The sequence below is a fragment of the Mus musculus genome, chromosome 3 (genome assembly GCF_000001635.26).
Source record: "Mus musculus strain C57BL/6J chromosome 3, GRCm38.p6 C57BL/6J".
In the NCBI taxonomy this organism is placed as follows: Eukaryota; Metazoa; Chordata; class Mammalia; order Rodentia; family Muridae; genus Mus; species Mus musculus.
Genome location: NC_000069.6, coordinates 108,357,183 through 108,383,796, shown reverse-complemented (window position 1 = coordinate 108,383,796; position 26,614 = coordinate 108,357,183). Strand labels below are relative to the sequence as shown.

At 48.8% G+C, this 26,614-nt stretch overlaps 2 protein-coding genes and 1 long non-coding RNA gene across 8 annotated transcripts in view; 1 reads left to right on the top strand and 2 right to left on the bottom strand.

Annotated features, from left to right (window-relative positions):
- Positions 1 to 55: 55 nt before the first annotated feature.
- Positions 56 to 4,520, top strand: Gm12522 (predicted gene 12522). Its single transcript, NR_040560.1, has 3 exons — positions 56 to 510; positions 1,001 to 1,326; positions 2,863 to 4,520. It is a non-coding gene; the product is annotated as a predicted gene 12522 (long non-coding RNA).
- Positions 3,740 to 18,886, bottom strand: Mybphl (myosin binding protein H-like). Its single transcript, NM_026831.1, has 9 exons — positions 18,653 to 18,886; positions 9,591 to 9,679; positions 8,909 to 9,104; positions 8,572 to 8,711; positions 8,269 to 8,428; positions 8,030 to 8,166; positions 6,302 to 6,488; positions 5,068 to 5,111; positions 3,740 to 3,828 (listed from the first exon to the last, which is right to left on the bottom strand). The coding sequence occupies exons 1-8, from the start codon at positions 18,798 to 18,800 to the stop codon at positions 5,101 to 5,103; spliced, it is 1,068 nt and encodes a 355-aa protein (NP_081107.1). The 5' UTR covers positions 18,801 to 18,886; the 3' UTR covers positions 3,740 to 3,828; positions 5,068 to 5,100.
- Positions 18,887 to 22,277: 3,391 nt separating this feature from the next.
- Positions 22,278 to 26,614, bottom strand: part of Sort1 (sortilin 1) — a 77,546-nt gene continuing 73,209 nt past the window's right edge. For all 6 annotated transcript variants that reach the window (XM_006501223.4, XM_006501224.4, NM_001271599.1 and 3 more), the window contains one exon: positions 22,278 to 26,568. In XM_006501223.4, the coding sequence (XP_006501286.2) occupies positions 26,554 to 26,568 (15 nt within the window). In that variant the 3' untranslated portion in view covers positions 22,278 to 26,553. The remainder of the gene's footprint in view (positions 26,569 to 26,614) is intronic.

Below are 26,614 nucleotides of genomic sequence, written 5' to 3'. Positions count from 1 at the left end.
CCACCCAGTCCCGCCACAAACGCACAGCGATTGGTGAGTCCAAGGGGGCAGGGCTGAGTCGGGAGCAGTCGGGATGTCAGCCGGAGAAGATTGTCCCTTGGACCAAAGGGCACTTCCCAAAAAGGGTAGGGGGCTACAGCGGAACGGCGGGAGGAGCCGTGAGTGCGCGGTGGCGTGTACCGGAGCGCCTCCTTCTAACCGCGAGTCAGACAAGGGGAGAACTGTCGAACCAATGTAGGCTTGGAGCCCCGCCTCTTCCCCCACCTCCTGGATTCCAGCATCTGAGACTGGGTTTCCTTGCTGGGTTTCTCGCGTACTTGCAGAGACCACCAAATAGACCATCTCTCCAGCACTGGAGCCACAAGATTTCTTCATTTAGCATAAGGCCACTTCTCTGAGATATCTGGCATTTTTTTCTTCCTGCTTCAACCCCAACCCCCAAACGATGAGTATGAGCAGCTATTTAAGAGTTTAAATAAATAACAAAGAAGTCATTCTTCCAGGCAAACAGTAAGTAGTAATAATAATAAAAGATGTCAGAGCTGTGCTCCCTAAGTGCAAAAGGATTACCTATTGCTAAAGATCTTGTTCGTGTGAAGAATTTATTTCTTCGCCAGGATGCTGGAGATGTGTGCACTTTAATGGTGGGCCTGTAAAAGTTCAGCAAATAGCATGGTCTGGCGCATCCTTAGAGCACAGTCACTACCACCTTCTACCCTAGGCTTGCTTCAGGTTGGAAAGAAGCCTTTGCTGTTGTGAATGTTGTTGACTGGCTATGACCAGACCACTCCTCTCCATTCACTGATACACACACACACACACACACACACACCATCTGTTTCTTTTCCCTTTGTTTTTTGCTATTTTCTGAGACAGAGACTAGTGTAGCTCATGCTGGCCTTTGAATTCACCATATAGCCAAGGATGACCTTGAAGTCCCGACCCTCCTGCCCCTACCTCCCAAGTGCTGGGACTAAAGGCCTGTGCCACTCTACTCTAGGACCATCCTCTGAGACATCTGCAAACATCTGCAAGCATCTTCAGGAGTTCTGTTGCGCCTGCTTCGGAAAGACCATCACAGCTGGGCCTGTGGACGGTTTACCTTCCGTCATAGAAGGAGGAGGTGGGACAGAAGGTCACGGGACCTTCACCTGAGTATGCAGCCGTCCCTCTCAACCAGCTGTATGCAATTCTGTCCTAACTGCAGATGGTTTGGGGGAAGGGGCTAGAGGATAGAAGTGGGAAGAGGCAAGGGGAAGTCTCCTTAGGGAAGTCACCAGAGCTGCTTCAAGGTCATCCGTGCCTACACCCCTAACCCACTGCTCTGTAAGTAAGCTTATCTTATCGAGTTCATTGGTTCCTCTGCATAAACTCTGGGTGGGGGATTCCTCCTGTTGTTTGACTTTGGGGAGGTAAGAGAAGGTGTAGACAAGGTGGTTTATGTCTCTCCCAGGGAAGACATTTTAGCAGCAGCCACCAAACCTGGCTTTATCTAACAATTTCAAACCGGTGTTCCCTAAGGACAATAGATTGGCTAATTGTCTTCTCAGTTTTCCCAAGGCTGGCTTGGAAGTAGTAAGGCTTTAGTTGGGTAAGGAGCTAATTTACGACATATGGTAGCTATCATCACGTGGAAGCTGTACTCTCCCAGAACTTCAGTGAGAAAGAGGCAGAGTAGTTTCAGCGTCAAAGTGAAAGTAGATCTCTTTGGTTTGAAGAAAAAAAGCCTTTGGATTTTCCTGAGCCAATCAACATCCCTTTTCTTCTCAAAGGAAAAAAAAAGTGGCCTGATATTCGCCCCCCCCCCCCAAATCCTGAAATATTTTCTCTTTTAAGCTCATTTTTTCCAACCCAGAGTGTCTGGTCATAGATGAGAGAAAATGGGGAAGCTCGCCGCTTACCGGATTCTGGCTTGGGGGGGGGGGGGCTGTGAGCTTAACTTTCTCATTTGTAACATGAAGATTAAAACGAGAGAAATCACTTCTGTTCAGTTCCCGATGCATAGAAGGCTCTCTGCCCTGCCCCCACCCCCACCCCTACCCCCAAACACCCCCTCCTGCTCTTGCTTTCCCTCACTCACTCTCACTCTTGACTAAGATTCACTAACCCAGGACACCACGGGGACAGAAGGCAACCTCAGGCACCAGCAGGGTCCCATGTGCTCATGAGAACCTTTGTCCTCCTGTTGACAATCTCCAGCGCTGATTCTCACAGTTATCCATGTGCAATGCAGTCTTAGGTTGACAAACTTCCCTAGAGCCTCCCGGGAAGATGCTAACTGTGGCCAGGCTTTAATGCTGAGGGAACTAAAGCTGCGATCCAGTGCTCTACAACTCAGATACAGTTCTCTGTTATATAAGGCAGCAGCCTCTATTCTCTTTTATGTAATATACCGCTTCAGACAGTGATGGCTTAGGACAGCCATGGGAGTGCATGCCTGTATGCCTGTCATCCCAGCACTTGGGAAATCAAGGTAGGAGAATTGTGAGTTGAGAGCCACCTCCCCCCCTTGATACTTCAAGACTGCAAGACTGGGTTTTTCTTTGTAACAGCCCTGGCTGTCCTGGAACTCTCTGTGTAGACCAGGCTGGCCTCAAACTCAAACTCACAGAGATCCACCTGCCTCTGACTCCCAAGTGCTGGGATTAAAGGCATGTGTCACCACCTCCCACCTTGAGTTGAGACTCTTTAAAAAAAATTATATATATATATATATATATATGTATATATATATATATATATATACATATATATATATATATATATATGTGTGTGTGTGTGTGCGTGTACATACATATATAGTTAATTTATATTATGTGTATGTGTAACTGCCTGCCTGCATGTATGTGCCTGTCCCTGCAGAGGCCAGAAGAGGGCATCTGACCACCTGGAGCTGGATAGTCATGCGCCATCATGTGGGCACTAGGAACTGAACGAAGACTCTCCATCTCTCCAGTCCTGGTTTGTGGCTCTTGTTGAGACGGGTACAATGGGCATATAGGAGTGGGAGAGACCATCAGCATCTTTACCGAGTCCGAGAGCATCTTCTGTATGTGACTTGTTATAAGATGCAGACAAACAGAAGCAAGAGGGAACAACATCCCGAGGTGAGGCTCGGGGCTTGGGGTTCTGCCTTTATTTGTAGGATGATCTGTGCTGCTTGCTGCCTCTTGTTAGGCCTGCATCCTGTGATACCAATTTACAAAGGGTATCATTCCCTTTGGGAATATGACAAATCATCTTCATCTTTTCCCAACACCTCATGCCTCGTAGAACTAAAGGCAACCCTGTCAAAAGTGGCCTGCGGTAAACGATAGTGTCAGAAAACTCTGTGGATAGGGTGGGGGATGTGGCTCACTTTGTAGAGTGCTTGCCTAGTTTGCATGAAGTCCTAAATTCAACCCCTAGGATCCCATAAACTGTGTGTGGTGACACAGGCCTGTAATCCCAGCACTTAGGAAATACAGTTCAGAGCATCAGAAGTTCAAGGGCATCATTAGTTTGCTTGTGGAGTTAAAAGGCCAGGCTGGAATATATAAAACTCTGTGTCAAAAGTAAGTCAGGTGGCAGGGCAGAGAGGGAGAATGCGACTCTGTAAGAGAGACTGTGTGGATATGAGGTAGAACAGAAGAAAACGATGAGTCTTAGGGCTCTGGGACCATACAGACTGGCCGAAGGACTGTAACCTTTGTAAGGCTTCTCCTTGTAGAAAAGCTTGGAAAGAGGACATTTCAAGAAATGAGGATGTATACATTTATTTAGTCTAGGCCAAGCCAGCTAATGCTCCTTGAGGACACAGTCTTGTCAGAGTCAGGCTCCCAGGAGGCCCTGAAAAGAGAGGGTGTATTATAGCCAACACGACAGACAAACAGTTTCCGTCCGGGATGTGTTAAGACCATCCTTCTTCATGGTCCAGTGCTATAAATTCACTGCCCACCATGCTTTGCTTCTGAGCCCCGGCTGGGAGACAGAAGGGAGCCACAGATAAGTAAAAATCAAGACCGACATACTGTGGTACTGACAGGGAAGGCGGGGAAGGAGAAAAGTGTCTATAAGCCAGCTGGCAGAGAAAGCTCTCCTGAGGAGAGTTTGTGCGTTTAATGTAGCATTTAGGGTTTTCATTTGCTATGTATCATTGATGAGCTTAAATCAATGGCTTCGGGGATCGAATTCATGCTCCGTATTCTTCAGCCTGGAGCTGAAAGTCAGAGGGAATGTTGAAAGCCAGGACTCTGTTCTCTCTTGGGCCTTTCTTTCCCCTTTCCCATTGGTTTATATGTAGCATCTCTCCTGTGAGTGGCAGGGAACTTGAAGCAGCTACCACATTCTAGGTAATGATCCAAGTGGCTCTTTGCCAGTGATGAGCCGCTTGGGAACCACATACCCAAATGTTAAATTATTGTTGACATTTAACAAAAAGAAAAAAAAAGATTTTCATCTGTTGAACAGGAAGAGATGTATAAAATTCAAGAGAATATGAGCAAGCAAAAATAAATAAATAAATAAAACTATGAACAAGCTGCCTTGTTTCTCACCCTGCTTACGATAATGAGGTAGAGAGACCAGCAGACCTGTCTCCACCCACAGTGTGGGGCTGTAGCAATGGAGACTCTGGTCTCTCTCTTTTACTTCCCATGTTCCCCGCAGAGCCCCCTGATTAGGTAGAGGCAGAGGCTCACATTCTCCAAGGATAATTGGCTTTCAGCCCTGTCACTGACCCGAGTAGAAACACACAGACTATGACAAGAGCAGACTTTATCTCTACCAGTTTCCTCTGCAGAGCTGATAGTGTTAGAATTAAAAAAAAAAAAAAAGTGGGTGGTGGTGCCAACTTGTGCCTTTCATCCTGGCACTCAGGAAGCAGAGGTAGGCAGAGCTCTGTAAGTTCAAGGCCAGCCTGACCTACAGAGTTAGTTTCAGGGCAGTTAAGGTTACACTGTCTCAAAAGAGAAAAGAAAAAAAAAGTCGCCAGGGGCAGATGGATGGATAGAGGCATCCATCCCAAACTTGTCAGCATTGCCAGGAACATGAAAGAATCCACCAAGATGTCTTTGCCTTCTTCCTTACCTTCCTCAGATATCCTGTCTTCTTAGGACAGCCTTAATGAGGAGCTGCAAAATGTAGACATTTCTCAATGTTAACACTGCATAAAATCTCTGGGAAACTGTCTCTCAGAGCCCTGGGAATGGATGTCCCACTTACGCTTCCATAATGTTAGCTGGGGAGTCTATACATAGAGAGTAGGATATATAAAGCCCACTTAATCCTGACTCATGCAACAACACCTAGCTACAGCCTTCTGTGTGTCAGCAACTAGGCCGGACTCTAGGGACAGAGAGCTTTGTTTATGGTTTAATTGGAAGTCAAATATCTATTATAAGTAGATAATTATAAAACAATGTGCTGGGACAATATGGCCACATTTAGTGTATATAGGTATAAGATTCTGAAGATTAAGGAAAGATGTTAAAAAAAAAAAAACCCAACCCCAAAACCCAACAGGCTGTGATGGAGATTCCAACAAGGTAGCAAGAAAGGAGAAATGAATGGATCAGAGAGGAAGTGGGGCAGGGGGTACAGCATGACCTACAGCTAATAACCGTCCTCTACAGCTCTCCTGCACTGGTACAAAGATCACAGAGCTCTTTGCCTCCAGAATGTCATCTCCCAGCTAACAAAGCAGCTACCTCCGCATACTTCACACTTGTCCTTTAAAACAATTGAATTAGTGATTCTTCCTATACTATTGACTCGTGATGCACAGAAATGACACCTTAGTTGATAAGATGGGCTCCTGGTGCATCTACATGGTGACAGAGACACTAGAGTCCTGGGCAGTTGTGGTGGTTAATTGTCATGTCTTTGTTACCTAGGAGACACATCTCTAGGCATGTCTGGAGGGTATTCCTAGAGGGTTTTCACTGAGGAGGGAAGACCCACTGTAATCCTGGGTGACATCATCTCACAGTGTGGGTGCCCAGGCTGAATAAAGGGGGATAGAAGGAAAACACCCGATGAGCATCAGCATTCTGTTCTCTGCCTCCTGATGTGTCCATATGTGAGGACACAGTCCCCCATTCCTCCTGCTGTTACCCAGCTCCACTCCTGCCCTATTGTCTACCCTGTCCCAAGAGACTGTGCCCTCGAGCCATGAGCCAAATAAGCCCATGGTCAAGTTGCTTCTTGTTGGGTATTTGGTCACTGCAGCAGGTGACGAATTATAAAGGGAGGACCTTTCCATTTCAGCTTGTGTGGAAGGAGGAGCTGACTGGTACCAGAGACACGAATTTCCCATCTTTACCTTTAACATCCACCCGACAGTCCACGGATGCCTCCCCCAGAGCATTGATGGCCTTGCAGGTGTAGATGCCTCCATCGAAGGGGCTAGGCTTGCGGATTTCTAGGGAGCAGATCCCCAGCTGACTGAGGGCTCTGTACTTGGGGTTGCCTTGGAGGTCCATCTTGTTCTTTAGCCAGATGATCTTGGGCTGGAAGATGAAGGGGCACAGAGCAGAGTAGAAGCCAATTATCCTTTCTGCACTTAGTGTCTGGGACCCGGCCTACAGGAGTGGAGATGGTGGCTTTCTGCAAGGTTCCCTGCCTCCATGCTGTGGGAAGATTCCCCTTTCAGTACCTTTAGCATGCACTGGGGCGCCTTCCTAGGTTTGAAGACAGTGCCTGAACCCTAGTCCACATCAACAGATGTCCCTGACCTGGAAGAGATTGCTCAGGAGCTGTCATGGGCACCAAACTCTTTTTTTTTTTTAAAGATTTATTTATTTTATTTTTATGTATGTGAGTACACTGTAGCTGTACAGATGGTTTTGAGCCTTCATGTGGCTTATGGGAACTGAATTTTTAGGATCTCTGCTTGCTCCAGTCAACCCTGCTCACTTCAGTCGCCTCACTCACTCCAGCCCAGAGATTTATTTGTTATTATAATTAAGTACACTGTAGCTGTCTTCAGATGTACCAGAAGAGGGTGTCAGATCTCATTACAGGTGGTTGTGAGCCACCATGTGGTTGCTGGGATTTGAACTAAAAACTTTTGGTAGAGCAGTCAGTGTTCTTACCCGCTGAGCCATCTCGCCAGCCCTCAAAGTCTACTTCTTAAATTCTTAAAAAATATTTTTGTTTTAAGGCAGGGTCTCACCATGTATGTAGCCTTGGCTGTTCTCACTATGTAGACTAGGCTAACCTCAGACTCACAGAGATCCACCCCTACTTCTGCCTCTGTTGTTCTGTGACTAAAGGTATGTATCTCCACACCGAGCTATGGGTTCCACTCAAAAACTATTTGAAAATAACATTTGTTTGTATAGAGGGGTACACTGTGTGGGGGTCAGAGGAAGACTTAGAGGTTCTTTCCTCCCGCCGTGTGTGTTCAAGAGGTTGAACTCAGGTGGTCAGGGAGCAAGGGCCTTTACCCACTGAGCCACCTTGCCAGCTCAGGGTTTCCGGTTCTTTTGCTTTGTTTGTTTGTTTTTTATGTACACACAGTGATTCATTCCTATTCAGTCCCCACTGTTTGTGAGTGGTTTCTGTGCCCTGTTTTGAAAGTGGCTTCTAGAGTTGCTTTATCACAAGTCTCCCTTCAAGGTGTTATCTCCACACAGTTTGACCTGTACTTGTAACCCAAGTTATTTGGTAAATGCCACGAATGGGGTAGACTGCAAAGACCAGATTGCAAGCAGAGCAGTATGCATGTCCACAGCCCTGAGCAGACAAGGCATGGGGAATGAATAAAGAGAAACCAGCGGGAATCAGACACTACTGGCAGATAACTAGCTGGAAGTGACGTCTTTGTACACGAGGACCCAACACTCCAAAGGAACACCATTTCCATCCATCCATCTTGAATTACAGATGCCCTTCCTGACAGTGCCTAAGTAACCTGCTGTCAAGGAGACAAATGGTGGCTCTGGTAGCAGATGTTCAATTAGGATGCCCTGTGATATAGCTCAGGTTAGGATGGGCTAGTGACAGGAAGCAGTACAGGATAGCCCCACCTGAGAAGCTCCTCACTCACCCTGGGAGAGGCACGCACACAGCAGAAGAGCTGGGTATCATAGCCAGTGACTGTAGTGCAGTCTGCCAGCGGCTGGGTAAACTTGGGAGCTTCTGAGAGGTCCCGCTGGGCAAACCCCTTGGCCTTGTAAACAGTAGCTGTGGGCATCAAGAGGAACCACGGTGCAGCACGTGAGGACTCTGTCCAGCTTCAGTTCTGTTTTCCTCAGTGTTGTCAGCACACAGTCTTAACTTCCTCACCTGCTTTCTGGATGTGGGCAAGGTCAGCTGTGACAGGGGCTGTGTCGCTGAGCCCACACTGGTTCTCCGCAAAGACCCGGAAGGCATAGGAGTTGCCAACAATGAGATTGGAGACAACGCAGCTGGTTCGGTGGTAACGCTCCAGGACTGTGAACCAGAGCTGTGGGGTCCCCAGTGGGTGACACGTGTGAGACACCTGGGCTTTGTTTGTTTTTTTTTTTTCTTTTCTAAATCTCACTCTACATGGAGCTGCCAGAAGATCATCCAGAATGCCTCCCTCCCTTCTTCCCAGGTGCACCTCACCCCAGATTTTTTGTCAGCCTTCTGCACCGTGTATCCCAGGAGAGCTGTATTGCCCGTATCTTGTGGAGGTGTCCATTCCAGAGTAGCATTGGCGCCCCAAACGTCCACCAACTTAATACTCTGAGGAGGGCCTGGCTTCTCTGGAAGAGCAAAGCCGTGGGTGGCAGTAGGCACTGGGCATCCCACATGTGGCAACCTCACTACAGAATACCCTCGACCCTCTTCTCTGCTTGGATCCTTCCCATCACCTACCACCGTGTCTGAGACTCTCTGGGATAGCTCCTATTCAGCCCAGAGATGCTAGAGACTACCTCTTCCTTCTATCCCCCAGCCTTACCGATCACCAGGATATTGATGGTGGCAGTGGCCTGCAGCCCACCGAGCTGCACACAGAGTTGGTAGCATCCTGAGTCAGTGCGTTGGGCCTCTCTGATGAAAAGAATAGAGTCATGCTCCCCATTCCGCACGCTGACACGGCTGCTGTCCAGGGCACAGCCATTGTGAGTCCAGGTGGTTTGAGGTTTGGGCTTACCCTGAGCAGTGGAGATAAGATTAAGCATCCCCAAGATGCTCACACCCCCCCCCTTCTCCTCTCATTTCTGTCAGTCTACCCCAAATCCATGGGATATCTTGACATTCCTTGAGCTAGAGAGTTTTTTGGTAGACTCCTCCAGGAAGCTCCTGCCTTTCAGTGTATACTCAAGAGACAGGGGGATGGCTTTTGAGACTTTCACCCTCTGAGAGTGTTAGTCATGGATACTCAGGGTAGCTGAGTAGTTGCCCCAATTCCTAAGACCCCCTCTAAAATTGAGGGTCTCCAGACCTCTGCAGACTGTAGAGCCTGCTTTGGCATTACCTCCTCTCATAGGACACACCTGTCCTAGCCAAACCCAACCTTGGGAGCATGGAATGGTGGTGATCTGTGGATCCTCATTCAAGGCCAGGAAGACTGCCTCACTCCTAGGTTATTTCAAAGTCAAAACCTTAACTTGGTGCCAACATGGGGCTGGTGTGATCACCTGGATCGGGATTAGTAGATTCACTGTCTCCCCAGCCTTCCGGATGTAAGTCTGCTTCAGGGCCCGAGGTAGCCAGATCTTGGGGTGCTCTGAGAGAGAGAGAGAGAGAGAGAGAGAGAGAGAGAGAGAGAGAGAGAGAGAGAGGATGGAAATGAATACATGGAAGAAGTGAGTACTGTGCCCAGTAGTACTCTGTGGGCAGTGGCCACCAGATTAAGCCCTTATCATATAGAATATTCCTAGATCTTTCCATTATAGCAGGGATCAAAAGCAGCAGTCTCAGTCACTCTAGTGACCTACTATTAAACCATACACCCATGCCCTTCCCATGGTGCTGGGCTTCGAGGAGCAGTTGGCTGAAGGAGCCCCCAGAAAGGCTGAGATCTCCAGAAAGAGCATGGGAGCTGGGTATGGTGGTGACTGCCTCTAATCTCGCCACCTAGGCAGGGAGGCAGGATGTGCTGCACAGTGAGGCTTTGTCCCACTCAACAACCCTTGCCTCCCCCAAAACCTGGGCTCGTAGACTGATACTTCTTTTGATTGTAACTCTCAAGTACTCAGCTTTCCACCCATTTGAGTTTTGTTCCTCTCTGTGAGTAGACCAATCTTCACAGCTTGTCTTTCCAGTGATGTTTTTTGTTTGTTTGTTTGTTTTGTTTTGTTGCTGGGTCCGTAATAACATTGCTGTCTGAGTGAATCTGACCTCCTGGTCGGGTACAGACCTCCAGAGAAGGCTTTCTGCCCTGCAAGAGTCAACATCCTGTCCTCACACAAAGGCACTACAGAGTCATCCCAGAGGAAGCCAGTGTCTGGGTCCCTACTTCTGCATGGCCACCCTGATCCCTACAGTGTGGCATTATCATCTGTAATAGATCACTTCCTACAAGTAGAGTCTGGGGAGTATGGGGCAGTCTGTGACTTGTCCTTGACCTCCAGGCACATACGCACTAGGGAATTGGGTATCTTTGTTGCTCTCAGGATACAGGCAAGAGATGCTCAAGGGTTAGGAGCCTGGGTATTCTGCTCTCAAGAGGATCTGTGGGCTACCTTGGTTGTGGAAGAGCAGACATCCCTCCTAGTTCACTTGGGGACCATTTTTCTACCTACCAGGGCTGCTCTTTCCTCCTTCCTCAAAGGCAGCCCCTGCCACTTTTTTATCTCAAGAAGAATGTGACAGCACCTAGGTTCCCACCAGCAACCCAAGACTTCCTGCCAAAATGTATTCCTTGCAGTTGAAGACATTCCACCCCTGGTACATTCCTGTGGCTAACAGCATGAGTGCCTGACAGGGCATTTCAAGCTTCCTGATAATACACATTTCCCTGAAGAGTACGTTCCTGTGCGTTCACCACAAGTATGTTTACTTATAGATTGAACAGCTTAAATACATACATTGTATAAAGCAACCCTTTACAGGATGGCAGTTGAGAGAGAATAGACAGAGGTCCTACTGTGTTCCTCTTAGGCCCCACTTTGCAGACTACCCCCTTCCTCCCATTACGATCTCAAACCACTGTGGTCTTAGAAGTTAATGAGAGTGCACAGTGCTTGCCGGCCACCTCCTTTATCTGGCTTTGCTATTTTGTTTTGCTCAGCTGTGTTGGACCTGGGCTGGTCTGTACCTTTGGAAGCATTAGTGTTCTCAGTAAGAACAGGGCAGGCAAGGCACCCAAGCTGCCCAGTGACCCTGCTCTCTCTGCTCTCTGCTGACCTTGGTGGCAGGGGGTGGGGTGGCAACAATGGAGTGTTGTATGATGCTCTCCTTTCCCGTGGCCATCTTGGCAAGCAACCAAGGGGTTGAACACAGGCGGATGTGAGGGATTTTTTTTTAAGGAGGGAAGTGGTTGGAAATGAAGGTCAAAAAACTTCATCTTGTTGGTCTTGGTTGTTCATTGTTGGGCAAGGGAATAACCTTTCACACTTGCCAAAGAATGGGCTCCTCTGTCCCTGTGCTATCTACGGAGTAGTGGAGTAAGACGGATCTCAGTGAACACTCGGAAAGGGAAGCCAACTGGAGGCGGGGGGGGGGGGGGGCTCGGAGAGACATTGATTTGCTGATCTCCAGGCGAGGTGTGGAGTTGTGCCTGGCACGCAGGACTCTTGCACCCCTAGCTGAGATCAGATATCCAAAGGACCTGTTTCTGAAGCATGGCTCATCCATCCAGCCTCCCACCCTCATCAGTATCTTCCTAGACCCAGGAGTCAGAGTCTGGCCTGGTATGACCTGTCACGAGGAGGGGGAGGGGGAGGGGGAGGAGAGGGGGAGGGGGAGGAGGAGGAGGAGGAGGAAAGAAGGCAGAAGGCTAAGCTCAACGACCAAGAAAGGCTGAGTTGAGGGGACAGAACCAGGCTTCATGCTGGGAGATGCACTAACTAGCCCTAGGCTAGGCTTCAGTGTCTGTACTTCTTCTGATTGATGTGAGCTGATATCTGTTTCCACCCAGCATTTCTTATTTCTTAAAAATACATCTTAGAAAAAGTTAGCTTTCCTTCACCCACATTAGAGAGAAAAATGACAGGAGCAAAAGCTTGGGTGTGCAGAGCTGGGGGGATTTGTGACGCAGCCTTTGAGGTTATTGGGGAGTCCACTGGGGCAGCCGGAGGAGAGGCCACAGTGGAGATGGTGAGGTTGAGGAGGGTCTCCTTCCCTGCAGGGCTCCCTGATGCTCTTTATGTATAAGAAGCCCCTGACAAGATGATCATATTGAAGTCGCAAGGGTGTCCCTGATTCTCGGAGGGATGAAGAGACGCCCCAGGGGAGAGCCACAGATGGCCTTGAGAGTAACCACATGCCAGTCAGGAAAGAGGGTCTGGCAGCTAGAGGTGCCTTGTCAGCACTGAGTTCTGTCACCTCCCACATTCAACCTGGTCAGCAATCTGACCCTTTGCTCAGAATGGTAACTGAGGGCTCCTTGGAGGCCTCTCTCTTTGCACCTCCTGTCAAGTGAGGTGTAAATTGGACTGACCTTGGGGAGACTTCCCCATCACACCCAAGGGCTTTTCCTGCTCTGATGTCAGGGAGCACAGCCTCAATGTTCTTAGGCCAGGACTGACGACCACAGGCCTGACAGGGGCTGGGGGTGGAACAGTTTGAAATGTCCTTTGAGAAACAGAGACTTCTGAGCTGGGTTCTCGACACTTTCTCTCCAAGGGAGAGATTAAGTCTCAAAAATGGAGAGCTTATTTCGAGCCCTAAGATCTTGGTTATCCTACTGTCTACTCCACTTTTAATGTGCTGAAGTTCGTGCCCAGTTTTTTTTCTATTTTCAAAGGAAATAATTGGTCATATCCTCTTTCAATTTTCTTCTACATGGTCCCTCAGTAGTCTTCTTGAGGTTGTTTGGTGCATACATTGCTCCTCACTACGGCTTGGAGGGAGAAGAAAAGAGTAGATATCCTGGAGGTGCTGGGGAGACAGACAGAGACTGAGACAGACAGAGACAGAGGGGAGACAGAGACAGAGGGGAGAGATACAGAGATAGAGGGGAGACAGAGACAAAGGGGAGACAGAGACTGAGACAGACAGAGACAGAGGGGAGACAGAGACAGAGGGGAGACAGAGACTGAGACAGACAGAGACAGAGGGGAGACAGAGACAGAGGGGAGAGATACAGAGATAGAGGGGAGACAGAGACTGAGACAGACAGAGGGGAGAGATACAGAGACAAGAGAGACACACACAGAGACAGGTATATGTGTGTGCACATAAATGTGTAATTTCCAAGTATGTATCCATGCATGCAGGCATGCAAACATACATAAACACAGGCCTGTGTGAGCAAGTGGTTACCAAGACAAGGGCAAGAGGTTCGAAGCCATCTATAGATCCGAAAGTAAATATTTCCAGGGATTTGAGAACTACGCACCAGAATTTCTTAGAGAAACACTTATGGCTGCCAAGGGTGTAGCCATCAAAACCTGTTTGGTAGAATATGGTCAGAAGAGAACGGGGAGACCTCACTCAGAAGAACCTCCTTGTAAAGGACAACAGTGTCACCCCCTTACAGACTATGAAAGCCAAACTAGGAAAAGCAAAATGATATAGAAGCAGAATATGGGTCTCTGAGATAGACCCATCATCCCTCGTCTGTCTTGCTCTCATGGTTGGTCGCTTCGGCCCCCGCTCACTGCCTGAGTCTTCCACATTGCTCCACTGTAATGTGGTAATTTCAAAGTCTATCCTTCCAATCCATGCCAGACTCTCACAGCCTGGCTCATTGTAAAAAAATGGAGTGTGGCACCACATTTATGAAGGGGGAAGGCCTTTATCACAGGTACGAGGGAGAGTACAGGCAGAGGCATCCAGAAGAGTCCAGAGCAGGGAGAGAAAGTAGTGGGTTAAACAGGACCAGCAAATGAAACCAGGGCCATGGGGGGGGGGGGGGTAAAAGAGAGAAGGGCCAAGAGGTGGGGCAAGAGAACAAGAGAGTGCAGGGCTGAATTGCAGGCTTATATAGGACAGAGAAGCTGGAGGAAGCCTATGAGCTAGAGAAGTTTAGGGGAGGAGCAGAGGAGAAGAGCTGAGAAGGAGCCACAGGTGCTGAGGGAACCTGGAGGTCAGCAGACACCCTGACCTATCTGATCTGCTGATAGGAACCACAGTTAGCCTTGTGTCCTGAGTTTCTTTTGGACCTGACACTTGCTGGTTCAATGCCTGCTTCAGCCATTGGTCATGCATCAGATCTAGAGATGCGACCTTTCTGCCATCTGACTTACAAGTGTTCCACTCTTTCCACACCTCTATAACAGAGACGGCTCACTGACCACCAACTCAGATGCTGTCTTCACAGTATCTCTGAGCATTGGCTGCCCCAGCAGGAACAGTTTCCAGTCCCCACTGCTGTGGCCTAGGTACTAACACTCTCAGTGAAAGGGAGAGTACAACAAGGGGTGGGGATTGCTTCAGTGCCAGGGTTTGTAAGAAGCGACTTTTCTGTGTCCCCTCCCCCCATCAAATCCTGCTATCAGTAGGCAGGTGATCATAGGGCCCCAAAAGTGTCAAGGCCCCCATAGGAAAAAGAGCAGGATCCCTGAATTGCTTCTTGAAGAATTATCTACTTAACAGGGACACTTATTTCTAGTTCTGCACTAGCAGCAAGAAATGCAATTGTTCTCCAGCTGTGCCCGCTTCTTCAGCTGGTACCCAACTGATAACAGACTCTTCCACATTGCCTCTCTTCCTGAATCCTGCCATAACTCCACTGAGACATGTTACCCCACCACGCACCCATCTCACAGTGCCTATCGCTCTCTCCCCCCACCAGGTTGGAGTCCATGGTCATGTGACACTCACTTTCTTGCATCATCACCCAGATCCTTTATCTCTCTTTCACTTCACTACACCCTCTTGGCAATGCCTAATCCTAGTCAAATAGACATTCCACCCACACGGTGTCTGTGTGTGCACAGTGTCTGTGATGCAAACAACATAGAAAACAACAACAACAACGACATGCTAACTTGACATCAAAATACAATGTACATTTGTATGAAACTTGACAAATAGACAATTACGTATGAGATGTGACCCCTTAGAAAGTGGTATCATAGTCCCTCCCTCCCACGAACTCCCTTAGCCTCTGAAAATCCAGATGTGAAGTGTGAATAGCAATATGTCAACCATCTATTAAAGTGAAATTGGTTATTTAAGCAACTAAAAATACACTGATTTGATTATTACGCTGCTCCTAGATGGACCTTAATATGTATACTTGAGACAGGGCTTTGTACATAGACCCAGGCTGGTTTTGAACTCACAAAGATCAATCTGCCTCTGCCTACCAAGTACTGTGATTAAAGGTATGTGCCACCATACCTAGCATGACATCTTCCTGGCACTGCCTCCCTAGTCCTGGTATTAAAGGCATGTACCACTTGCACCATTCCCGATGGCCCTGGCAGCCCTGTCACACTGCTTCAGCTCACTCTGTCTGTTGTCCCTCTTTCTCATCAGCAGATGATCTTGCTGCTATCTAAGGAGCACCCCACCCCCACCCCCACCCCAAATCCCTGAAACCTGTAGTTGATCATGTCAGTTCTTATTTAAAACCCTGTTCTGGCTGCCCTTCCATCCCAGAATCAACCCACCCTTCAGAGCTTGCTTTGGCTTGGTACCGCTCTGCTCCTCTGGCCTAGCATTGTCTCCTCCCACATTGTCACTATAGTCACAATTGCCCAACCCTTTATGAAGAACATTCCTGTCCCAGGACCTTTGTACTTAGCCTATCTACAGAGAAAACAGTCTACTTACAGATCTGTGATATTGCTGCTCACGTTGTACCCTGATTGTTAAGGCCTTGGCTCATCATCCTGTTTGGAGCCTGAAGTTTGCCTGCCTCGTTCACTGCAGCACCTTGCCTCCTTCCCTCTGTGATGTTTGGCGCTATCTGACCCACACTATTGCTCGGTCTCTCTCCTTCTATTAGAATATACCTTGAGGGCATCATTTTAATTTATGTTTCTAACTGCACCTAGGCTACTGTCTGGCGTATAACAGGTAAGGAAGCAACTATTTGTAGGGGAAGGAAAACCCGCAGGCAGGCTGGTTCTACCTCGGCATGAGATCCATTCCTACGCCTAGAAGACCCTCAGAGGGATGCACGTGCAGAGTCTTTAGGAACGATTCTGTTGAAATGAGCAGTTGACTTTCCCTTTTCTGTCTCAGGGCCCATATTCTCCTACTCAAGAGTTCAGCCCCTTCCCTAGCCTTCCCTTCGGCTTTTTCCGGGTCTTGACTCCCGGACACAGTACCTCTGTGGGGCACTGAGGACAAATGGCGCCAATGCCAGCTGCGGCATCCTGCCGATTTGGTCACGTGGTTAGACTGAAAGCCCTTCATTGGTCAGATGCCGCTTGCTCTGATTGTGCCAATGAATGTCTGCCTGCTTGCCCTTTCCTGCAGTCACAGGCTCCCTTCAGACCCTGTGCCCTCTGTGAGGAACAGGCAGTGTTAGGAAGCAGGCAGTCCTTGGAACTCTAAGAGAACTTAGGAGACGGCAGATCACATACCAAACATCCTTCAAAATTTTGGGGTGAGCTCCAGAGGCACTGTGAATCTCAGAAACCTTTTTTTTTTGGGGGGGGGTTGCCTTTCCAGAGTTGAGAGTCAGTCCATAGCTTTTTTATTTTAAATAGGGGTTCCCTGGGAGTCCACAGCTATCAAAGGGATAAGACATTGCTCACGTTCAGCTCTCCAAATTTACAGAGGAGATGAGGGCTCAGAGAAATGTCCTGATTCTTCTCTGGTGGCTAGCAGGATAGAGCTGAGATTTGAACTCGCACCATCAGTCTTTCAAGAAGCTAATAGATGCACACCGATTTTGCAATGTGTCAAAGGATATTATTACTGCCACTTAGCTGTAGCCCTGAGGCCCACAGTACATGGAGTTGTATGTGGGAGGCTGGGGCTTCTGGCTGGGACCTGGAGCCTGAAATTGCCAAAGCGCCCCATGCTTTAAGCAGAGGAGAATGAAGGCTCAGAGATGTCCTGACCCTTCTCTGATAGCATGGTTGAAGTGGATGCCACTCACTTCAGAGCTGGGAGTTAGTGGCACTGGCTTTTCACACCCTCTTGGCCTTTCAGGAGAAGAAACTGGGTTTCTGTCTCTGCGGTCTCATCTTAGGATGCTCACAACATCACAACAGCTCTCCTATCTCAATGGCATAAACCCACCAGCTCTCGACATTCAGGCAGCTCCATTAGGATCTTCTTTAGGGCCGGGCGTGGTGGCGCACGCCTTTAATCCCAGCACTCGGGAGGCAGAGGCAGGCGAATTTCTGAGTTCGAGGCCAGCCTGGTCTACAGAGTGAGTTCCAGGACAGCCAGGGCTATAAAGAGAAACCCTGTCTCGAAAAAAAAAAAAAAGAAAAAAAAAAAAAAAAAAAAAAACCAAAGGATCTTCTTTAGGGTAAGGAGTGGACAGTTGTGCTTTTGGGTCCTAGTTGGAGAAAGAACTTGGTTGTCTTGTCATCTCCTTCTTGGAAATATTCCCATGTTGCTTTAGCCTCTTACAGTGCTGATCAGCCATCCTTCTAACTGACCTTCCTGGGAGATGTTTAAAGTCATTTTACAGAGAAGAAACTAAAGTGGAGCAGTTGAATTGATTTGTTCAAGGTCACTGTGCTGTTAGCGTCACTCCCAGAAAGGAGCCTGGGGTGTTGCCTGCCAGCCTACACCGTCTATTTTTCTCCTACCTCTTTCCTTTCCAGGAGTTCATGGACTTCTCCTGTGTGTGGTTTTCAAATCTTCTGCAAAATTAAGGGGTTATAACGCTAGGACTTTGTTGGGCTAAATGTTTAGCACAGCCACAGGGCTGCTAAAGACCATCACAAAGAAGGGAAGAGCTATCTCCCATCTCTCCCCTGGGTTTGCAAACCCACGTATAGTGGAGACACACACAATTGCCCAGGTAAGCTGTGGTGGTGACAGGTGGTACTGGGGCAGGTGGCAGGATGATGGGGCTGGGGTAGGCACCACATACTCTCACCTGGAAACTGGAAATGGAGCGCTTTTCCCTGAAAGGCTCTTCTTCCTCAGAGCTCTGACTTTGAGAGGCCTTGGCCAGTGAGCCAGGGTGGGGTGTTAGGGTAGGCCCTGATGCTGCGGCATGACCCAGGCAGAGGCCGGGTATCATGCTGTCCAAGATGTTCAACCTCCTCATAGCCAACAGTTTTAATCACTCTTTACCTCTACAAATGGCCACTCTCCTCCGTTCCCTTCCCAATGGGTTATTTATTCTACTGGATCCTCCAGGACCTGTGACTGTTTTTGATGGTGAAAATATAAACAGATCACTGCTGGTCACTATAAAGTGCCACAAACACTGACTTCTCAGCTAAAGAATAAAATTACAACAGAGACATTTGAGTAGCAAGGCGCAATTTGAGAGGGAAGTAAGGGCTCCCAGAATATTTCTGCATTATCCTAACTAGAAGTTCCCTAAAGTTATTAAAGCTTATGCACAGGGGTGGGGGCGACCCCTAAGGGTATATTCAGAGCAGTAGGAAGTTCCCCTCTCCCACACCACTCAGCATCCCCACCCTTACAGACTGCCACAGATCACCTTCAATAGAGGGCAGGAGCTGCAGAGAAGGGCTGCCTGCCTCCTGTTGATGTGAAGTCCGGGGTCCTTTAGCATCCGCTGGGTCAGCAGCTGCTTCTACCTGCCGCTGGGAGCATGAGGCTATCTCCAGTGTGGTGGCTGTCTCCATGCCTGGGGTCTAGCTGAAAATTTTCTTTGTTGCTGGTGAGGGAGGGGCTGTGCACCTGCTGTCCAGGCTGGTCTCCCTGGGGTCACAGCCACAGGCTTATGTAAGTGGGCTGGCTTTTCCCCACCCACTACTCCCACTGAAGGGAGAAGTAGGGGCCAGGAGAAGAGGAGGATCAGAGAGCTGCCCAGAATAGCCGCGGGAGGAGGGCTGAGGTGGCCCTGTTATCTTGTGAGTGAGATGACACCCTACAGCATTAGGAGGGAGGGGAGAGTGTGAGCAGAGTATATGAGAGGGACTTCTGGCTTTGAGGGAGGCCTGAGCTGCTGGCATCTCTGCTTCTGACCTCCAGCTCATTCAACAGGGCGTAAGGTCCGAAGAGCAGTGAATTCTCAGGCACACCGTTAGCTCTTGCCACACTTGTTGAACAGTAGGTCATTGAAGAGCTGGTCTCTATACCTTGGCCTTCATGGGGACCTCTGTTTGCTGTCCCAGCCCCAAGGGCAGGGGAGGGTTGGGGAGAAGTGGGGACAGTCAGTCCCCTGTTGCCAGACTAGTTAGTGACACATGAGCTCTGTCATCAGCTTGCTATGTGACTAGTGATACCCCATGATCTCTCGGCCCCTCTGTGTGTGTGTGTACTGGAGTTTTTCTCCCCTCCACCCTGTGTGTGCGTCTGTGTATGCGTGTCTATGTGTACTAGGACACCCCCCCCCGTGTGTGTATATGGTATGTGTGTATGTCTGTGTATGTGTGTATGTGTGTACTAGGAGGACCCCGCCCCCATGTGTGTGAGTGTGTATGGGTGTGTGTGTATTTGTATGGTGTGTGTGTTGTGTGTGTGTACACTCCCATGCACACGCATTGGGGCTTGAACCCGGGGCCTTGTGCTTGCTAGACAAGTCCTCTACTACAATGCCACTGAGCTACACCTAACACCCCCAGCATCTCATAAATTGGGTTTCATTTGTGAGATGGAGATAATAACCATAGGGTTGTTGTGAGGATTAAAAGAGGTAATCTCTGGAAAGTGCTTAGCAGAATGTAGCTGACTAAGTGCTGGATAAATGGAAGCTATTTTTAGGTCAGGCTGGCATTTCCCCCTTTGAAAGCTGTCAATGGCTCTCTTCCTATGAGATAAAGCACAAATGAAGTGCGAGGCAGCCTCACAGGGGAGGAAGCTCCCCAGAGACAGGGATGTGTGACATTTGGCTGTACCATTCAGCCACCAGCTGATGGCTCTGAACCTCAGGTCTGTGTAACTGGGGGTGCTGATGCCAGGACTGTGCCTAGGATCCAAGGGCCAGCCCACAGTCAGCACTGGCTAAACCCGAGTGTCCCCAGCTGACTGCCGTGCTCATCCAGAGCCACTCCACATTGGACCCTCCACCCAAATTGTAGGATTTCTTATCATAGCCCCCCCTTCCTAACTGTATTTATCTAACCATTTTTGCTTTTTAAAAAATGTATATCCATGCATCATGTCCATTCCTGGTGCCAATGAAGGCCAGAGGAGGGAATTGGATCTTCTGGGACAAAGTGAGCCTCCACAGGATGCTTGGAATCAAACTTGGAGCTCTAGCACATATTTGAAGGTCAGAGGACATCTTTCCAAAGTCAGTTCTCTCCTTCCACCATGTGGGTCCCAAGGATTAGACTCAGATAGCCAGGGTTGGTGGCAGTCATCTTGAGCCAATGACCCATCTTATCAGCCCCATATATATACTCCTATATACTCCTCCTTTTTTTTTTGGTTTTTCGAGACAGGGTTTCTCTGTGTAGTCCTGGCTGTTCTGGAACTCACTTTGTAGACCAGGCTGGCCTTGAACTCAGAAATCTGCCTGCCTCTGCCTCCCGAGTGCTGGGATCAAAGGCGTGTACCACCACGCCCGGCTTCCTCCTTATTTCTTCATTCATTCATTCATTCATTCATTCATTTATTCACTTTACATCCTGACTGTTGTCCACCCTCCCACAGTTCCTCCTCCCATCCCTTTTCCCCTTCTCTGAGAGAGTGGAGCCCCACCCAGGTATCCACCCCCACCTTTCCCCTCCCCCACACCCCTGCCAGGCACATCAAGTCTCTGTGGGGCTAGGTGTATCCTCTCCCACTCAGGACAGACAAGGAAGGCAGCCAAGCTAGAAGAATGGATTCCACAGACAGGCAACAGCTTTAGGGACAGCCCATGTTCTAGTTGTTCGGCACTCACTGCAGAAAGAGTTGCACATCTGCTATATATGTGCAGGAGGCCTAGGTCCTTTGGCTAGTGCATTCTCTTTGGCTAGCGGTTCAGTCTCTGAGACCCCCAAGGGTCCCCCCATATTGCTTTTGAGAGGTGTCCTACTTTGACCTGGGGCGTTTTGATCAGGCTAGGCTAGCCATTGAGGTCCAGGAACTGTCCTGTGTGCGCCTCTTGGGCACTGGGATTTTAACATGGGCTTGGATACTGCCTTCGTGTTTGTGTAGTGGACAATTCACTGACTGTTCTCTCCAGGTTAGGGGGACCTCTTTAATCCATTCTTAGCCATTTTTGTGGAGAAAGTGGCCTAAGCCTCTTGTGTTAGCCCCCCCCCCCGCCGCCCCCCCCCGCCACAAACACACACTTGTACTGCACATGTAGAGAATTTTAAGGAATCAAATTTAAAACTACAGACTCCTCAGTTTGCCCATCATAAAGTTCAATTCAGAGCTGGACATAGTGACACTCACTCTGAAGGTGGAAGTAGAAGGATGACCATCAATTTTGGGGCAGCCTGAGCTACACAACAAGTTCTAGGCCAGCCTGATTCTGGTGAAGGAGTCTTGAGATGTGCTAGAATCCCTTAGACCCGATTGGATCGATCCTCGGGGTAAAAACTCCTGCTGGATAACAAGGCCTGTGCCCCGCCATCTCCAGACTGCGATGTGGGAACACCGAATGGAAATATTGGTTCAAAATGCTATCCCAGGGCACAGTGGGATAGCTAATGGCTGAAGGCAGGGAGCTCCTTCTGGTGACATGGGGGCTGAGCACGCAGGTCTGCGAGAGGAGCAAGGGAAGGAGAGATACACGTAGAGCTACGGCCTTCCAGTGTTCATTTGACAAACTAGCTGCAGGGAGCACACAACTCCAGAGTGTAGCCATCTGCTGTTGTGTCCAGACGTGCAGAAACAGACACTGGAGAAAGTGTACAGTGTGCTGTTAGGTTTCCACGGAGGGAGGGAGGGAGGGAGGGAGGGAGGGAGGGAGGGAGGCAGGCAGGCAGGCAGGCAGACCTCCACAGCATAAAGATCAAGAAAAAGAAAAGACAACAAAAGTTAGAAACTTACAGACAAGCATCCATTTCCTCATAAACTGCCTCCCTCCCTCCAAGCTAGAAAGGCTCAGTGTTGACTTTCAAGTTGATGCTTCTTTCGTTGCTAGATTTTGCTTTTTGAAGGCAGAAAGCTAGAAACACTCACTAAAAAACAAAACAATACAAAACTGTAGCTTACTCATCTTAGTAGGTTAGGTACCAAAGTCCAGGCTGTTTATTTCTAACCCAAATATTGCAAATATACAGAAAATTACCAGTACAAAGTTAAACACATCCAGATTTATTTACACAATGCTAAAGAGATTTTGCGTTTTATTTCCATTTTGTGGGACGTCGTTATGGGGTCTGCCTTTGCTGTATGGTTGACACAGGTCTTTGAAACTTGATAATCCCACCTCACATGCAATGTTCTGTCCCAAGCGGGCAGAAGTCTGCAGTTTTCAGTACACATGCAGTGGTGGTCTTGATCCTGCATTACACTTTCCTAGGAAGGCGGCTGCCCCTCACAGCCGGGGGAGGGGCCACATGCTCAGAAAGGGAACAAAGGACTAGAGGGGAGGACAACAGGCACGTGGGGACCCTGAGCGTTTCTGTGCATGGGGATAAGAAGAATGCAGCCCAAACCCTTCTCCCTGGAGGCTCAAACACAGGGACTCAGCAGAGCTGCCAGGGGACAGGAAGTCACCTGACCACAGCTGAGGGCATGCGGAGAATGAGAACTGCACTAGGAATTCGGGGCATACTGATAAATCATTAACATGTACACTATACAGTTTATACATGTATATATGTACACACACATATATATAAAGGTACAGATTAGCTTGTGTTATTTCATATAAACAGATGCAGAGAATGTACCGGTGTGAAGAAGTGCACATAGCAAGTCCTTGAAGACAATTTCAAGTTAATGCTCCAATTCTTATTTTTGTAACACATGGACCCATGAAATCCCACCTGTACCTGTGGTTTCCACAAGCCCATAGCAGCCTGCACCTGGTGAAGCACTGGCTGATGGGATAGAAAATCTGGCACCTGCTTGCCGACTCTGGACTTCCCGGTCACCACGTCGTCATATGGCAAATCTTAAACTTTGGTTTTGTTCCAAAAGACATTAAAGTTCAGGTTACTTTCCCCTCTGGTAGGAAGGTGATAGAAAACTGAGGTGTGCCCCGCCCTCTGTTAGCAATCCTGTGCATCCCTGTTGAGTATGGAGTTGAGGGGGACCTACTGACAAGCCCTTTGCCGGGGGCGTGCATAGAGGCAGGGCTCTTCAGAGCACTGGAGGACTCTATACCTATACAGTTTACCTGCAGAGCAATAAAATGAGCGATGCCATGCCAGCCCTTTCACCCTGGGGCTTGATGGAATGGCCCTGCAGCCCTCTCAGCATCTTGTATCCTGATGGGGGGACAGTTCGGAATAGTTATGCCCAGCCATGGTTTATAGCCCCGGCCAATAAAAGAGCTGAGGGTGGCTCGCCCATACTACTACACTGCCCAAGAGAAAAGGCTAGGGGACCAGGTGTGAGCAGGCAGGGGACTAGAGGTAAGGCCCAGAGCATGGGACTGCCTGCCAGAATGTAGACTCAGAGGCAGTGGGGTCCAAGGCTCAGCTGTTAAGACTGACAGCTCCTGAGTCCACCCTATAGCTGCTGTCACTCTCCAAGGGCCTCAAAGTAGTGTTCCATTCAATTCACGGCACAGGCCCATTCAGCCATGACCTCTTGCCTCAGGAAAACCCCAAGCCCCTAACGTCCCAAGCCAACAAAAATATGTTTTGGATTTACAACTCAGGCCACTATGGATTTTCTGATATGTCTGAGCTACCTAGCAGTGTTAAATCCTATTGCCCAAGTCTCTAAGTCTCTAGAACCAACGTCATTTGCCACCACAATGCTGAGAATAACTATGCCCACCAGCCAGGCTTATGATGCTCCAAGGCTGCGCAGGGCAAACCAAAGCACAAATTCTGTAAAAAACAAAATAAATAAAATGGCTTAAAGAGCTTCAACTTCTGGCTGAGGTTGCACATCTGTGCGTGTGAATGCTTCTGAGAGCCGTTGTAGGGGCAGAGCCCAAGCCCACAGAGCCAGTGAGCTAGAGACAGAAGTGAAGGGGCAGAGAGGGACTGATCCAGAGGCTGGTCCTGTGCTCCCCGACAGTGGCTATCCCAGGGAGAGGGGGTGCCCCCAGTTACCATCACCTTTTATTTCAGCCATGAAGCAGGGGAATAATATTTTGTTTTTCAAAAAGAAAACAAAAAGGCGTCAAAATAATGGCTCTGCAGGAAACGCCTCTGAGGAGTCCTCGGCCCGGCCCCAGCAAGCCACCCATGAGAAGCTCTGCTGCAAGGACCCGGGGTCTTGCATAGCCGAGAGTTTCAGAGCTCCAAAGACTCCGGGCACCTGATTCAGCGTTGGCTCCTGGGCTCTCTCTATGGCAAGAATAGTGCGGTGCTCAAGAGAAATGAGCCAGAAACTGCCAAGCTCTACAGAAATCCCAGAAACCATTAGAGGCAGAGCACCCTAGTCTCTGGTCAGGGATGAGCATTAAGTCCATCCAGACACTAGGGGAGATCACCATACGTTGGCCTATCTACCCACACCAATCCGGGGATGTACTGGGAGAGACAGCGTGTAGTAGAAATAGATCTCTCCCCTTGGCAGGAGGTGAGGGTGGACAGAACTTTTGATAAATTTATGAGCTGCTATATCTTTGGAATTATTTTAGAATCATTACAAAATGAACAAGCTAAAAGACTTGGAGCATTCTGGCTCTAACAGGTATTGATTCTCTTCCCAGAAACGACCCTAACTTCGTTTTCTAACTGACGTTCCATGACTCACTGAGCTGCAGTTGACATCTCTTTGGCTCTCCCTCCTCTTCTTCTCCCTCCTCTTCCTCCCCCTCTTTCCCTGATGCCGTTTGTTCCTGCTGGGGAGGAGGACTCTGCCATCTGCTCGTGTGTTCTGACAAGTGAGTTTGGCACATTTACTTTCCACTGACTTTCTAGCCATAGAATAAAGTGACAGCAAAATGGATCTACTAGAGAATGTCCTAGTGGTAACTGGGAGGGACTGTGATCAGCACAGCAGGGGTAGGGAGACCAGAGACCTGCCACACCATCTTCCTCTCCAGCTAACATCTAAGCTGTACTCAGATCGCTACAGCTTTCCACTACCAGATGGCCGCCCCCACATCCGCCGATTGCATTCTCTAACTTATTTAATTTGGAAAAATATCAGATAAAATTTTTCCTTAAATTTAAAACATGAAAGCAATGTATTGACCACACACGGCATCATCTAGAAATGTGCCTTCAGTGGGGTTAGCCAACAGGTTCTGGACAACAAATAACTCAGCAAAACTAGGGGAAGGGTGAGGATAGTCTGGGAACATAACTTTGAGCTTGAAAAAGTCCATCAACCTGAAAACATTCCCAGTCCCAGTTCTATGAACAGTAGCAACTTAGGAGGAAGCAATAAGCAGCCACAGTGGTAGTTCAACTCTGAGCCTTTACAGTGGGTGATGGGAAAAATGGAAGCCTACGACGGTCAGTCCTGTGGCTGCACTGTGCACTGACCAATGAACTCCAGTAAAGGGATGGCGGAGCCTGGGCAGAGCCACTGGCACAGCACAAAGTACAGCCTGAAAGAGCTCAGAAGCAGCCAGTTTTGTCTTTAATAGGTGTCAGAGCTAGTCAATTCTCTGCCTCCCTCTTGCCACAAGTTAAAAATATTGCCCTGTAAGTTTTCCCTATTTAGTGTGTTGGAAGCACATGATTAAGTTAGTTGCCAACGGGCAATTAACAAGGGTATTGCCTAATTAAACGGGAAAAGAAAAGTCATTGTGCCCTACAGTAGTGGTTGGGGGTGAGGTGGGGATGAGGAAGCCGCACAGGGCTGGTGCTCGGTACTCTCTGAACAGGGCTGTCTGCGGATGGAGAAAAGCTGTCCAGGTGTGCCAGTCATTACACCCTCTGCTTCCTTCTCCGAGGCTGCCTCACATGACCAGCAGAGCCCAGGGACAGCACCAGGTATGCGGTGGGAGTTGAGTTGATGCTGGAGTTGGCAGATGCCCTGGGGTGGGCACCAGAGGGAACACACAAGAGCGGGGTCAGCGAAACAATCCCTTTGAGTCCCAAGTTATGTCCCTTAATGCACAAAACAAACCAAGAGAAGCCTAAAGCCCACAGTCTTACAAAAGACAGAAATTGAAACAAAAATGTTAAAGAATTTAAAATTTCCCCCCTCTCCTCAGAGCCAACTGTGAGGTCAGTCGGGGTCCCCCACCCCCATCCTGCTTTCTTTAGTGTAGGTCCTTTGGGCTTGGACAGGAGTGGCAGAAACAGAGCTGGGGCCGACGAGGTGGGAAATTTATTTCCCCAAGTCGGAGCCTCAGGGAGTGTAGGAGGTACTGTGGCTCCACGCACACGCAGTCCCAGCTCCTCTGAAGAGCTATTCCAGGAGGTCCTGAAAAGAAAGACACGTGCGCGTTATTGACAAGTTAGGAAGCTAG